The sequence below is a fragment of the Glycine soja genome, chromosome 7, assembly GCF_004193775.1.
Source record: "Glycine soja cultivar W05 chromosome 7, ASM419377v2, whole genome shotgun sequence".
Lineage (NCBI taxonomy): Eukaryota > Viridiplantae > Streptophyta > Magnoliopsida > Fabales > Fabaceae > Glycine > Glycine soja.
The window spans coordinates 16,342,560-16,358,160 of record NC_041008.1 but is presented as its reverse complement, the minus strand read 5'-3'; the positions used below and the strand labels follow the sequence as shown (position 1 = coordinate 16,358,160).

At 32.4% G+C, this 15,601-nt stretch overlaps 1 protein-coding gene and 1 long non-coding RNA gene across 2 annotated transcripts; both read right to left on the bottom strand.

Annotated features, from left to right (window-relative positions):
• Window positions 1–6,966: 6,966 nt before the first annotated feature.
• LOC114420419 lies at window positions 6,967–8,667 on the bottom strand. The gene is made up of 4 exons (XM_028386319.1): window positions 8,545–8,667; window positions 7,831–8,466; window positions 7,699–7,743; window positions 6,967–6,984 (listed from the first exon to the last, which is right to left on the bottom strand). Exons 1-4 carry the CDS (start codon window positions 8,581–8,583, stop codon window positions 6,967–6,969), a joined length of 738 nt encoding a protein of 245 aa, XP_028242120.1. The 5' UTR covers window positions 8,584–8,667.
• Window positions 8,668–8,698: 31 nt separating this feature from the next.
• Window positions 8,699–8,950, bottom strand: LOC114419239. Its single transcript, XR_003668209.1, has 2 exons — window positions 8,902–8,950; window positions 8,699–8,808 (listed from the first exon to the last, which is right to left on the bottom strand). It is a non-coding gene; the product is annotated as an uncharacterized LOC114419239 (long non-coding RNA).
• Between the last annotated feature and the right edge of the window lie 6,651 nt (window positions 8,951–15,601).

Genomic DNA, 15,601 nt, shown 5'->3' with positions numbered 1-15,601 from the left:
CATGACATGTGAAAGTGTGAATAAGTTTTGGTTGTGAATAAGTGTGTGGTTAACACTTGATGTGACATTACTTGTGTTGTAAGTTATGAATTGTATAATAAACTGACCAATGTTATCTTGAGAAAAGTGTTGATGCGCAGTGTTAAAGAAAAAGTGTAAGTTTTCTATTTAGGAACCAGTGTTAAAGAGAAAATGTAGGTTTCCTATTCAGGAACCAGTGTTAAATTGTAGCGCAATTGTGTTAAACGTTTTTAAAACACGAGTGTGAGGTCGTGGGTATTGTATAATTCATAAACAGTGTCTGCTTGCAAAAATGATTTTAGGGGTTGAACCTGAATCAGGAGGGAGAGGCCCTAACAGACTCTTCGGAGTATAGGCCTTGGGGGTCACCCGATTTGAGTGCTCCTTTAAGCCTGTGTCAATCCCACATGGTTGGAGCATTCTCGCAAAACAATGTGACCCTGATTGGTCTCCCTATGATTTTACTTAGTGAGAGTAACCTGACATAGTCATTTTATGGTGTGTCTTGTTATGTACTCCTAAGCGCCCCAAGGTAGTTTTTCACTGACAAGGTACCACATTGCATATAGGCTTGAGTCTTAGCATAACCGTTGCATACGTCTGCTAATTGTTTATTATGAAATTGATGTGTTATTATGTCTTGAATCAGAGTGTGAGATTTTTGTGTAATGTGATTGATGATTGAAAAGTGCAATTTTGAATGATAAAGTGATGGAATTACGTGAGTTATGTTTAAGTAAGTTTTATTTTATTTATGAGATATGTATATCTAGTTGTCTTGCTTTTTTATTAGTTAGAAATGTGATAACTCATTCTCAGTGTGTTGTTTGTGTTTAGATTCTGTGATGATCTCAAATCTTGTGTTCGTGGGAGCAGTTGAATAGGTGGATGACTATGAAGAACTTGATGTTAAAGGACACGGGAACACAATGATCTGATAGGATGTGACATTAAGGTATATGTTTTATATTAATTGTATGAAGTTTTAGACGACCTTGTTTTGAACCAAAGTGAATTTATTATTTATTTAGACAAGTTTTATTATGATATTAGAAAGGTGAATGTGAGCCTTTTACCTTTTTGAAAGACTTGTATTTAAAAAAAAATGTTTTAAATATTTTTAATTAATATTTGAATTTTTATTTCTTTTATTATTAATATATATACGTATGAGGTAAACAATGTCAAAGTATTATAAATTCTTACATCATGTTTGATTCATAGGATAAAAAATGATAAAATTACAAACTAGTAATTAAGTATATCTGTTTTACTATATAGTATCATTTTTTTATTATTGTATAGCCATTTATAGGTTTTAATGTCAAACTATAAGTTCTCTTTCCAATGAAGAAAAAATAATCTAGAATTTGAGTAGTTTATGTATTGGACTTATATATTAATAAATCAAGGATAAGTTGACATAGCTAAAATTATCCAATCTTTCGAATTAAAATTAAAATATATAATTGTAATCTTAATTAGAAGTGTCGAATTAAAATTGAAATATATAATTATATTAAATATTTGAATGAAAATATTTATCATTTATAATAATGATATCTAGTCTACAAAAAATTATTTCTAGCCGTGTCTACATGCTCTATAAAAAAATGAATTTAACTGAGCATTTAAATAGCCGGAGCTTTTTGACAAAAGCTTATTCACACCATTATTGCATATAAATTTTCATAAGTTTCGTGGAAAGTTCGGGCCCCTGACTTTTGCCTAAATAAATGATAAGGAATGTGAGACTCAAAGGCACTAAAGTCGAAAAGAAAACAAACATGGGGTGTTTTTGCTCCCGAGAGAAAAGAGATGATAACAATCTTGTGCATGGAATCAAATTCGAAGATGGTGATGTCAGTGCAACCACAACTTGTGATGGAACTCATGATACCACAGGTCATCATCATGGTAGTCATGATACCACAGGTCATCATCAACATCATGGTAGTCATCATACCACAGGTCATCATCATGGTAGTCATCATATCACAGGCCATCATCATCATCATCATGCTAGTCATCATACCACAGGCCATCATCATCATCATGCTATTCATCATACCACAGGCCATCATCATGGTGGTGGCGGTTTCTGAGGTCCCATGCTTCCTGAACATGTTACATATACTCTGTTTTGTGTTTGAAGTTTGATGTCAAATATTTATATTTTGTTTGGTTTGTATTCTTTTTTTGGTTTAGTATTTTTAATAGTGTTTGCTTTTTTATTTATTTAAATGTTCTTGTAATAATTGAAAATATGGTATTTTTTTTAGAATTTTATGAAGGAAATAATACAAATAATAAATTGAGCCTTATATTATTTCTTAACAAAATTTTAATATTTTTTTTACTGAAACATAATTTTAATAGTAAAAAGCCAATAAAGTTAAGGTTTGAATTTATCCAAACTACCTTTGATGACCTGATATTTTATCCACCTAATGGATTTGATTAAACGTAGGGTTTCGTTCTGATTCAATTGTGGAAAATTATAGTTGTCTGTTTTCAGAATATCATAATATTCTCTGTTGTACTTTTCGTTGAATTGGTGTTATTATTTATCATTTACATGGATTAAAGTATTATTTATTTATTTATCAAATAAATAAATAAAATCAAGGCAAACTATTTATAAAAACAAAATCAAAAGCTTACGGTGATTATTACTAGCACTACTTGCACGTATATAATGTGAAAATGTTATAATCTTTATCTTGATCTTCGTCTTCTTTTTCCCCTGCTAGTTAAATTCATAGTTTCAGAAATTATCCAAAAGAAATAAACTAAAAGTAAACTCTAATGAAGCAAAACTGATCCTAATACCGTCTTCAAAAATGTAAAATACAATAAGGAACTATCTCATGTTAAACAGAATGAGTGCTTAGTATATGAAATAAGTAAATCAAAGCTCTCAGTGGCATCTCGATTCATTGCTTTTCTTTATAATAAACATTTTACTAAATATAAAATGCAAAAAATTACTCTAATCTTTATACAAATATTAGAACGATACACTTAACAATACTAACAACTATACTCCAAAATATTAACACACTATTTATTAGTCAAGAATAGAGATAGCTGCCTTTTATGCCCAGTGAGGGTAATACAACCCCAAAATTAAGTTAATAATGTTACTTAAAACGTATTTATGAGCCGCATGTAAGTAAATAATGGGATTAATGTAACAAAAAAAAAATCAATAATGGGATTGTCAAATTTAAAAGGAAACTTAACAATAAAATTATGGACTTTTGGATTAGGTGTATTCCAAGAAAAAATTAGGAAAAAGTTGTATAGCAAGAAATCATTGACTCCTTCTTGATTGAATTAGATGGCTTATTTTTCCTGTTTGGATATCACAGTACTGATAAATCATTTTTATGGAAGAATTTATGTGCAGGATTGTGATCAAATGAATTAACGGACACCAATGATGAATAGGTTTTGCTTTGAAGCATTAAATCAAATATTTCGGAATTTTATGGCATCCCAAATAAAGACAATGCAACAAAATTGTTGAGAGGAAAGGTAATTATTTTGGGCGGTGATTTCAAAAAGATTTTGCTTGTGATTAGGAAGGGATGAGACAAGATATTGTTGGTTCTACCATAAATGCTTCTAACATATGGAATGGTTCCATGGTCTTGAGGCTTAAAGGAACATCAGGTTAGGTGCTACAACTAATTAATAATGTAGACTGACATCATATAAGAGAATTCACAGATTTGGATTACGCGGATTTGAAAGGGCAATGGCAACGAAGATGAAAATGGTGAGAGTGGAATATGTTTTCATACATTTATGTTTAATGAATTATCACTGAGGATATTAGAATCTATAATTTTCTTATACAGCTCGAAAATAAATAGAATTTAGTTTTATCCATAAAAGATATAAGTTCTTTAATTTTCTTTGTCCCAATCTATCTCTTTTTTTCTTCTCTCACGTTCTTGATAGTAATTAGAAGAAAAAATGCTTATGACAGAGATAGAATCCTTTGCCTTTTATTAGCAAACTTCCATTTAGTTAGTTATTAGAAGTTTATTAACTTCCCGCAAGATTAATAGAAGTTTATTAACTTCCCATATTTACCAATAAGTTCCTTTATTTTATTAAATCAAGTTTAGGCCCTTAATTCACATGAGTCACATTATTCTAACATTCTCAAACTTGACTCTTGTGATGTCATAACACTTCATGATTTAATAATTACATAAATCATAATGCACATTAAAAGACTTCGGATCAATTGGCTCCATCATTAATCATAATTAAAGATAAAACAATAAGAGTCATGGCGGTTACATGTCATTTAATCAACATATTCCCTACTACTATATTATATATCCTTTTCTTTAATATGACGGTAAAATGAGAAGTTCAAAATGAGTTCAAACAAAAGTCATTTTTTTAAAAATATAATATGTTTCCACATCATAATTTACATACATATACACATAAAGTAGAAAACACAAATTTCAAAAACTTACACACATAATGGAAAAAGCCCTTAACTATATGTGGCGCATCTTATTGATTTAGTATATAAATTGATGAGTGATCGATTTACTACATTATAGCCAAGTCGTATTGTCTATAGCCACATGCAAATGAACCTATTAATTAAAAGAAGGAGATTATGTAGTAAACCGATCATTCATCAATTTATGTAGTAAACCAATAAGATGCGACACAACGTAAAAAGGTGATCTTTCGTTCTGTTAATCGATGGTTGTACTCATAACTTCAGATTTGGAATTATATTCTTTGATCATACTCATCCCTTTTTACTGATAAAAAATACTCACTGCTTTTCAATAAGAGCTTAGAGCAGTATCGATTGATTGTGAATTTCTGATTATTATTTTTTAAAAGAATATTTCATAAATTAAATGTTTATGTATTCGAATATAAATATCAATCAATTAAAAATTATTATTATTATAACTTTTAAGATAATCGTTATAAAATTTATTAATTTATTATATATAATAATTTATTATTAAATGATAATATAAAATTATTTTATATTATTAGTGTATAATTTACTTTTTTCATATTGCATTACTCCAATATTATATTGTAAGAAAGTATCTGACAAAATTAAAATTTATTATAATTTTTTTATCGACAAGTATAATACTATATATTAGATAAATATGGCGATAAGAGATACCCAAAACCAAATACAAAAAGAGATTGTAACAACCCTACAAAACAAAGGAAACAAACTTTACCTCTAGTATGTTGCATCCGAATTTATCCTATTTTTTTGGTACATTCCTATGGTGTGTTTGGATTAGTTTCATGAAAAGAAATATTTAATTAATTTTTGGTTTAATTATTTATTTAATAACTATAGTTATACAAACTTTATCTTTTTATTCTTATATTCAAAAATCATTCATTTTAGTTTTTATACATATATGCACTACTAGAAAATAAGGTTTTAACATCGGTTATTTAAGACTTTCAACATCGGTTATTAATTGATGTTGAAAGTACCGATGTGGAAAGTAGTATCATTAACATCGGTTTTTCAAAACCGATGTTAACTAATAAATACAACATCGGTTATTTAAATAAGCGATGTTATATGATACGAATTATGAAAAAAAAAATTATAAATCTATAAATCAACATTGGTTTTTTAAAAAACTGATGTTGTAAGTGACATTTAATATAGGTTTTTTAAATAGGCGATGTTATATGATACGAATTATGGAAAAAAAATTACAAATCTATAAATCAACATCGGTTTTTTAAAAAACTGATGTTGTAAGTGACATTTAACATCAATTTTTTAAATAACCAATGTTAAATGTGACATGTGACATCGGTTTTTTAAAAACTGATGTTGTAAGTAACATTTCACATCGGTTTTTTAAAAATATGATGTTGTAAGTGATATTTAACATCGGTTATTTAAATAGGCGATGTTATATGATATGAATTATGAAAAAAAAAAGTTATAAATCTATAAATCAACATCGATTTTTAAAAAAATTGATGTTGTAAGTGACATTTAACATCGGTTTTTAAAATAACCGATGTTAAATGTGATATTTGACATCGGTTTTTAAAAAACTGATGTTGTAGGTGACATTTCACATCGATTTTTAAAAAAACTGATGTGAAATGTTACTTACAACATCAGTTTTTTTAAAAACCGATGTTAAAAAATGTTGAGGTAAGTGACATTTAACATCAGTTTTTAAAAAAACTGATTTTGTAAGTAACATTTCACATCAGTTTTTTTAAAGACCGATGTTGTTTTAGAAATTTATTTTTAACATGATGTCTGTTTTTTCAATAAATCCCAAAAATAACCTGCAAATTTTAAAATCAGACCACACAACATATAATTTTCATTCTGTTTTGAAACAGTTTTTACCAGAAAATTCAATAAGAAATTTACTAATTACTATAAATTTAAAACATATTTAATGTTGAGACATGAATTGTAAATTAAGCAAGTAAATATAAACTACAATTACAAGATTGTCTAAACATCCTAAGTTTCATTTTTCACTTTCAAATAGTACTTTGCCCACTGGTTGCGAAACGCCTTCAATCTTTCTGGTTCCAATGGTCTAGGATCAGTGAAATACTGCATGATATAATAAAACATAAGTTAATAATATATTAGCAATCATAATAATATGAAATTTGGTGAATTAAAAATTACCATTTCCCAATTATTCTGGAAATTTCCTAAGATTATAGTTGACATCCAATGCATGACGTAATACCCACACTCAGTGCTTCCTTTTTGTCTATTACACTAAATACATTATGAAATTTAGATATGCAACGTTCAGTACAAATTAGTCTACACAATACTAAAATATAAGTGAAAACATATTGTTTAAATAACTTACTTTAACAACAATCCACCTAGCAGGAGGCTTGGATTTACTTTGTTGAGTATCGTCAAGTCCTTTCAAAGCACTATTGAATACAAACATAGATTCTTATTGTACATTTAAAATTTTGATTTACCTGACTAATGCTAATGCAAATGTATTAAAAAACAACACTGACCTATTAATTATGCCTTTGAGGTAGTTGTCTGGCTTATTATGCAACGAACAAAACCAAATGACAACATTTTCCTTAGGCAAAATGACGACCATTTGCCAATGTGCACTGCAGTGGAGACCAATATATGTTATTATACTATTATACATTATTTAAATTCATTTGTTGAGTTTAAGTTACCCATTCAAGTAGGCTCCTAGGTACACATCTCGTTTTGAATTTTGCATCCAGTTCTTAATGTAATTTTCTGATTCAAATTGTGATTGGCCAGATCTCTGGATAGACTGTGGCTCGAGGAATCCATACACATCGATATTCCCTGCTCGCATACTTGTCTTAGTCATATGCCTATTGTTGTTAACACAAAGTAAATTATGCATGAAGGTAAAACAATAAATTAGGTAACTAACAATAATCTAAATTGACTTACAGAATCCACAACTGTATAACAGATATGCTGAGACATTGACCACCATGTGCAATTTCAGACAGATCTTCATGCTTTATGTACAAGGGAAAGTTTTCATTAAATAGGCCAAACAAGGTAGCATCCCACATAACCTGCAATGGCTTCAGAAAAAGCTGTGGAATGGTCAATGTCATTAGATATAGCGGATCATCGACCTCATCATCTGGCCTATCTGCAGGTTTCGCGGGTCTCACAGCTCCCTGTTTATCCAACATAATTAATTGACATAATTTAATCACAGTAAACATTTTAATTGGAAAAATAAGCATTTAATGACACTAAAATACCTGTTCTGATAAACGCTTGACTAGATGTGTCAGCCAAGCAAGGAATGTGTTAAGAGCCTGTCCCATGACCTTAACCTCTTTAGTGGGTACAGGAATGGGAGCATCTACATCTCTAATCTCCTCAACACCAACCTTAACTTGATCATGCAGCAAGGGAATGTTGTGAATTGTTGTAGATCCCTCATAAACTCTTCCCAGGGCAACCAGGCGAGAAGAATATTCTTCAATATACAACCCACATTTGTATGAGTCACCGGTGTCTAGATCGTTCCCTGAGGGATCAACACAACTCTCCTTTGTGCTGACACGAGCAGCTGAAGGACCAACATCAGGTTCAGGAGGCAGTGCAAGTCCCTGTGATTGCATTTGGCTGAGGGATAACATTAGCCGTCGAGTGACTTTTTCTGTGATTGAATCCTCTAGTTGGTCCTTGATTTGTTGCGTCAACTGTTGCAGGTATTCGGGAGCAATGGAGGAGGTCCTTGAAGCTGATCCAAAGTATTGTTTGATGGTTATACCGGCTCCTACAGCACGCACACGACCAGGGTGTTCTGGTCGCCCAATGGCAGCAGTCAGTATATCATGACGTCCATGGGTAACAAAGGAACCCTGTGAGGCCTGCTCCTCAAGCGCATCCTGTGAAGAACACATTTATTCTATACTTAATCACACAATAAAAAAAATAATTACAATTATGAATTGAAAGTGACTTATAATCTTGTCAGCAATTTCCTTTGCTGCTTCAGATGTCATGTCACCAGTTTTCTTGGTGCGGGCTAGCTTCCACTTCACGTGTCGTTTGATGGGAGATGGAGGATCAATGACGATGTCAGTGCTTCCGGATAGAGTTGCTTCCTCTAGTTTTTTCTTTCTCTTCTCATCCATCAACTTTTTTTCTAAATATTCATAACCCCCACGAGACATCACGTGAGGGGCAGTGTTTTGTTTTTGGACGGCTTGTGCTTTTTTTCGCACATTCTGTAAAAATGAAACATTAATGAAACTCATGATTACAATGTATTATAATAAGTTCATTTAAAGTTAAAAAAATGAAAATCCCAAATTAGTTACCTCCCATGAAGGGTCTCTACGGCTCTGGCAAAATTGGGTCCATTTCTCCTTGTTAATGCCGTACATTTTGCATACAGTGTCATCAACACTATCCTTGTCAGTTGCAAGTGCCCATTTCGACGTCAAATCAGACTTAAACTGTCTCCATCGCTCCCCCACAGTCTGAAGTATTTTCTTTTTTGTCCTTAAATCAGATGCTTCAGGGATATCAAATTCAGCCTAACAAAGAGTAAATTAGGTTTTATTAATACTAAATTCAAATATTTGGCTAACAAACAATATGGAACATGAAATAATACATGATACCTGAATATCCTCCCATATCAAATCCTTCTGAGTAATAGGGACATGCTTCCAATTTTCGTATGTGACATCCACCTTATCACGAGCAACGATCCCTAAATATGTTCTAAATTTCTTGCTGTGGGGACCGTCTGCTTTGCCAGTAACAGGATCCACATGGACAAGGGGTCTCTCTGCCCCAACTGGTCTAGTCGCCAATAATCTTAGGCGTGAGGCCTTTCTAGTCCGCTTCAATGGTGGTGACGACGAATGCGATGCTACACCAGTAGAAGGAGGAGGAGGCGGAGGAGAGTTTGACTGTGTAGCCATTTGGCTGTGAAAAAAAAACATTAATTCAATATGTTATAAAAAATAAATGCGTATGAATGTAATTAAATGAATTGAAATTAAGTAAAAAATAAAAAAAAATTACATTAGACGATGTTAATTAATTCTCCTTCATCGTGATCATTACGATTAGCATGAACATTGTCAGTTTCTTCTCCGACGACATTAGGTGACAATTGTGTGGACAAAGGACTAACATAAGTATCAATGTATGAATAATCATCTTCAACATTGACACCTATTGTTTTTCCATGTAAAACCACTGACCACCTTTGATCACAAGGGTCTTCGACATAAAATACTTGTTTCGCTTGTTCTGCCATAATGAAAGGATCATTCTGGTATGCGAGTTTGTTAAGATCCACCAACGTAAATCCCACATCATCGGTCCGCACACCGGTATTACTGTCAACCCACTTACATTTGAAAACACAGACAGTGAATTTGACATAGCTAAGCTCCCAAATTTCTTCAATGAAACCAAAGTAAGGGATGAAAGCTACACAAGGATTGTCATCATGTACACTAGCGAAGTGTTGAGATTCAGCCCTTAGGGTAACCCCACTGTTTTGCATTGTACTTTTTTGGTCTTGTGCTTTTGTATAGAAGGAATACTTGTTTATATCATATCCTTGCCAAGTTATAACATTTCTTTTAGGTCCATCTGCTAGCTTTCTCAACATTTTAGAAGCATTATCATCAGCCAAGATTGTGTGTTTAAACCAATCTAGGAAAGTCTTGTTATGTTTTTTCAACACTGAGTTCTTCGACATTTTTGGATTACTTTGTTTGACTAAATTTTCATGACGAACTATGTATGGCAAAACTTCATTACTATTATTCAACACATACAAGTGAGCTTGTTGTAAATCTTCTACACTTGGAGTGATGACATGCAGTCCTCTTGAACCCTTACCTCTTACTCTTTCGTCATGCTGAGACTCGGGAAGCCCAACAGGTTTAGCTTTTTCAATTTACTCTGAACAAAATTCAATGGCTTCTTCTGCAATGTACCTTTCAACAATAGATGCTTCAGGACGGTGTAGATTTTTGGTATACCCTTTTAAGATCTTCATGTATCGCTCAACCAGATACATCCACCGCAAATAAACAGGACCACAACATTTGATTTCTCTGACTAGATGAATAATTAAGTGAACCATGATGTCAAAGAATGCAGGCGGAAAATACATCTCCAACTCACACAATATAATAGCAGCCTCATTTTCCAGTTCGTCTAACTTCACAGGATCAAGAACTTTGCTACATATAGAATTGAAGAAAAAGCACGGCCGAGTTATGGCAAGCCTGACTTTGTTAGGCAAAATGTCTCGTATGGCCACCGATAACAATTGTTGCATCAAGACGTGACAATCATGAGACTTTAAGCCTACCAACTTAAGATCCTTCAAATGCACAAGGCTCTTAATATTTGAAGAGTATCCTTGTGGAACTTTGACCCGTCGTAGGCATTGACAAAAACTGAACTTTTCTTTTCTGGACAAAGTATGACAAGCTGGAGGCAAGTATATTTTTCTACCATCAGACCTTGGATGTAACGACGCTCGAATACCCATCTCAGCTAGATCTTGACGAGTATTCAAACCATCTTTTGTCTTGCCGTGAATGTTAAGGAGCGTCCCAATGAGACTATCACATACATTTTTCTCCACATGCATAACATCAATACAATGTCTAACATCTAGATCAACCCAGTACGGAAGATCAAACAAAATCGACCTTTTCTTCCATATGCAAGTCTTATTTTTGTCTTTCTTTTGGACCTTTCCAAATATTGTATTTAGGTGTTGAACCCGCTGGAAAATCTGGTCACCAGTCAACGGTACCGGTGCATTTTCATGCTCTTGACTTCCATTAAATGCTTTTTTCAATCGTCGATAAGGATGATGAGGTTTAAGAAAACGTCGATGCCTAGTGTAAACTGTTTTTCTTCCATGTTTCAGTTGTATGTAGCTTGTGTCTTCTTCATAGATGGGGCATGCACGATGGCCTTTAACACTGTAACCGCTCAAATTCCCATATGCTGGAAAATCATTAATGGTACAAAAAAGCATTGCACGTAAATTAAATGTCTCATTTCGAAACCCATCAAACACTAAAACTCTTTCGTCCCACAACTTTGTAAGGTCTTCAATCAAGGGATTGAGATAAACATCGATGTCATTTCCTGGCTGTCTTGGGCCCGTTATCATCATAGACAACATCATGTATTTTCGTTTCATACACAACCAAGGAGGCAAATTGTAAATCACTAGCAAAACTGGCCACAAACTGTGTTGCGTGCTTAAACTGCCATATGGATTCATTCCATCAGTGGCTAGTCCAAGCCTAAGATTTCTTGCCTCTTTGCCAAAATCCGGATACAAACGGTCTATCTTCTTCCATTGCAAGGAATCAGCCGGATGACGAAGCATTCCATCACAGTTTCTCCCATTTGCATGCCATGTAAGGTCTTTTGCGTCGTCTCCATTAGCAAACATACGCTTAAACCTTGGAATGATCGGAAGATACCACAACACCTTCGCTGGGGGGCCCTTGTTTGAGTTTTCATCACTACTACACTCCTCATCATCCTTGAGTTTGTACCGTGATACCCCACACCTAGGGCATTTCGACATTTCTTGAAATTGATGTCTGTATAATATGCAATCATTCGGGCAAGCATGAATCTTCTGATACTCCATACCCATGGGACACAATATTTTCTTTGCTTGATAGTAACTTTTAGGCAATGTGTTTTCCTCTGAAAGCATGTCGTGCACTACTTGAAGCAGTGAACTAAAGCTTTTGTCACTCCACCCATATCTGGCTTTGATATTAACCAGACTTAAAACTGCCGACAACAGCGTCAACGAATTCTTGCACCCCGGATACAAAGGTTTCTTTGAATCAGTTTGTAATGTATCATACATAGGGGCATGTGCTTGCTGAAAAGACTCTTGTCCAAGGTCACGAATCATATCCTCCAAGCGATCTCCCATTTCTACATCAAACGGTTCGGATTGCTGCCCACTCTGCATGTCTGTCATTTCACCATGCCATATCCACGTCGTATAATTCCTCTTAATTCCATCACACAACAGATGCTCTCGTATGTCATCCAGTATTTGTCGTCTTCCATTCAAACAATTGATGCAAGGACAATAATATTTTCCATCTTCATCCGGTTGACCTCTTTCTGAAGCAAATTGTAAGAATTGCTCGACGCCTTCCTCATATTCTGGGCTGATGCGACTTTCATTCATCCAACTTCGATCCATCTAAGTAATAACTCGGTCATACTCTCAAAGTTATTCGATGCATGAAAATCTCACTTTTTTATTATAGGTGTGGCCCTATCCCATTTGGGAAGACCGTCTTTTATGGTAGCTTCATACATCAGGGTTAATTCTATTTTGTTAAATTTGACAAAATTTTGGCAGCATTTCGCATTGGTCTCCAAGTACACAACATGAAATCGGTGAAATTAATTTTCCGATAATCAAGTATGCACCCAGAGAACAACTAGAAATGCATTACCGAAATTTCATCAAATTAAACAAAATAATTTTAACCTTAACACATGAATCTACCATAAAAATATCAGTCTCCCCAAACTGTCCAAACGGACAATTCAAGATTAAATACAATGATTAATGCAAACTATCCGCAAGAATCATTGCATCCAATCTCAAACGGGAATCTAAGGTTCACTCATCATGAACACAATTTATATAGCATATATCAATTGTCATTAATGGCAGTGAACACGTAATAAAAATATTCATTGGTAACAAACATTTGTACCTGTGATGATGAGCAGCACGATCCAAAATGAAAGCAAGAATCAAATAAATAACTGAATGAACACCTACATCAATCATCATTCCGAAAAACAGATATCAATATGAATGCTACACTCAAACTTTGAAGAAGAATAAAGGATAATATGGCGGAAATGATACAGTGTTGTTTGCACCCAAACTCTTACTTACGTGGCTAACATAATTTATGGAAAAATCCACAAATAGAGCAACATATTTGTGGAAAAATCCACAAATAATGTCATTTGTAGATAGCAAGTTTCTTGTTCTTTGTAGAAATCGTGTTGCATAAAATGAATCGGGTAAAAACCGTGGGGCAAGTGTAACCAGAAACGCGATAATTTAGAGTACTTTTTTTTTTATGCATATTAAAGTCCTTGTTATGCGATTGAGGTTTTTTCTTTTCTTTTTCTAGGTGTATGATTAAAAATAAATTCTCATATGCGTTAGATCAGTTTTAGGTAATATAATTTTTATTTCATAAAAAATAAACTATTTTTTTTGACAAATAAAATATAGTATATATAGCATAGCATATATATTAATAAAACTTTCTGTTAGCAAAAACTTCATGTATATCAATATTACAAGTATTTTAAATAATAAATATTACTAATATAGTATGTTAGATTGTTAGCCTAGTTCATAATATTAATATTAATATTTTATTTTCTATCAGATAAAGATTATATCAATAAAAATGATTTTAATATTTAATTATATCATTAAGGATAAATTTATCTAAACTAAGTAACTTTATATGATAGAATAACAAATATTAATTATTGATGAAAAACAATCAACATCATATATATCAGCACCAAAAAAAAATATTATGTATATTTTTTTACTGCACCATATCACGTATATGTCAAATTATAATTATAATAGGATATTGACCTTTTTTTTTCTATCTACAAATGACATTATTTACTCTACTTTCACTAATTTAAGAAAGACACTCACCATGAGCCTGCCCCACTCATTCTCTCAAGCAAAATGTTAGGTGCTAAGAGAAATCTAATTAATAGCAACTATGAAATCCAATTAATAGCAACTAGATCACAATTCTGCACCATCGAAGACCATCCAATTAATAGCAACCTTCCTACCCACATGCAAACTTTAATAAACAAGTGACTAGCCCATTCGAAGATAGCAAGAAAATCCTATCCACCATAGTCTGCGCACAAGGTTTCAGCTATTATCTATAAAAAAATTCATCTTTCATTCTATTAAGTTTCAATTATTTTTATTGCTGAAAATGATCTTTAATTTTTGTTTTAGCTTCAGAAACTAGAAGAGTTAAGATAAAACAAATTAATGGATCAATCAAGTAAAATGTATTTGAACAGAAATCATACTACCATTCTTCGAATTGCTAAGGAACGAAAGTTTGCGGTGAGAAGAACTTTTTTTGTGAAAGAGAGATGGAGGAATTGGGAAGGGAACTTTTTGTTGAAGAAAGAATTTTTCAATTCAAACTTCTTCTATACGCAACGAAAGTCTATCAGGATCAATTCAGCAAAATCATCCTTTTTCCAATAATTTATCATTTTTTATCTAAAGTTAAGTAGCTTGGGCTTAACGTGCCTGAAAAAAAAAGTAGACTTTCCTTTACAACTTATCAACTTAACGTAATTTAACTATAAATATTATTAACGTAATTTAACTATAAATATTATTAAGCTTGGGCTTAACGTAGATTTTCCAATTATATTTTATAAAAATAATTGCAACTCCAATAAAAACAATTTAACTATATATTATTATTAACGTAATTTCTATTTCTACTACTCTTAAAAACAATTTAACTATATATTATTATTAACGTAATTTCTATTTCTACTACTCTTAAAAACAATTTAACTATATATTGTTATAAATCATGTGGATACATTTTTCCTTTTCCCATATAACCCCAGAATTTCAACAGTTGGCATCAATTTAACTATATATTGTTACAATCTAAACACGGCAGTGGCATCAATTTTTCCTTTTCCCATATAACTCCAGAATTTCAACAGTTGGTCAACTTGAATCTCTTATTATAGAGGCATTTTCATTCACACACCCCAAATTGTTGGAAAAATAAAATAAACAATAAGCAAGAAAAACACACACGTGCTTTTCTCCTAATAATCATCTCAAGCGCAACCAGGGAGGGGATATCCCCAAAATGCTCCACAATTAAGAAAACATGTGACATTTTCATGAATTACGGAGAACACCAAACAAAAATTAAA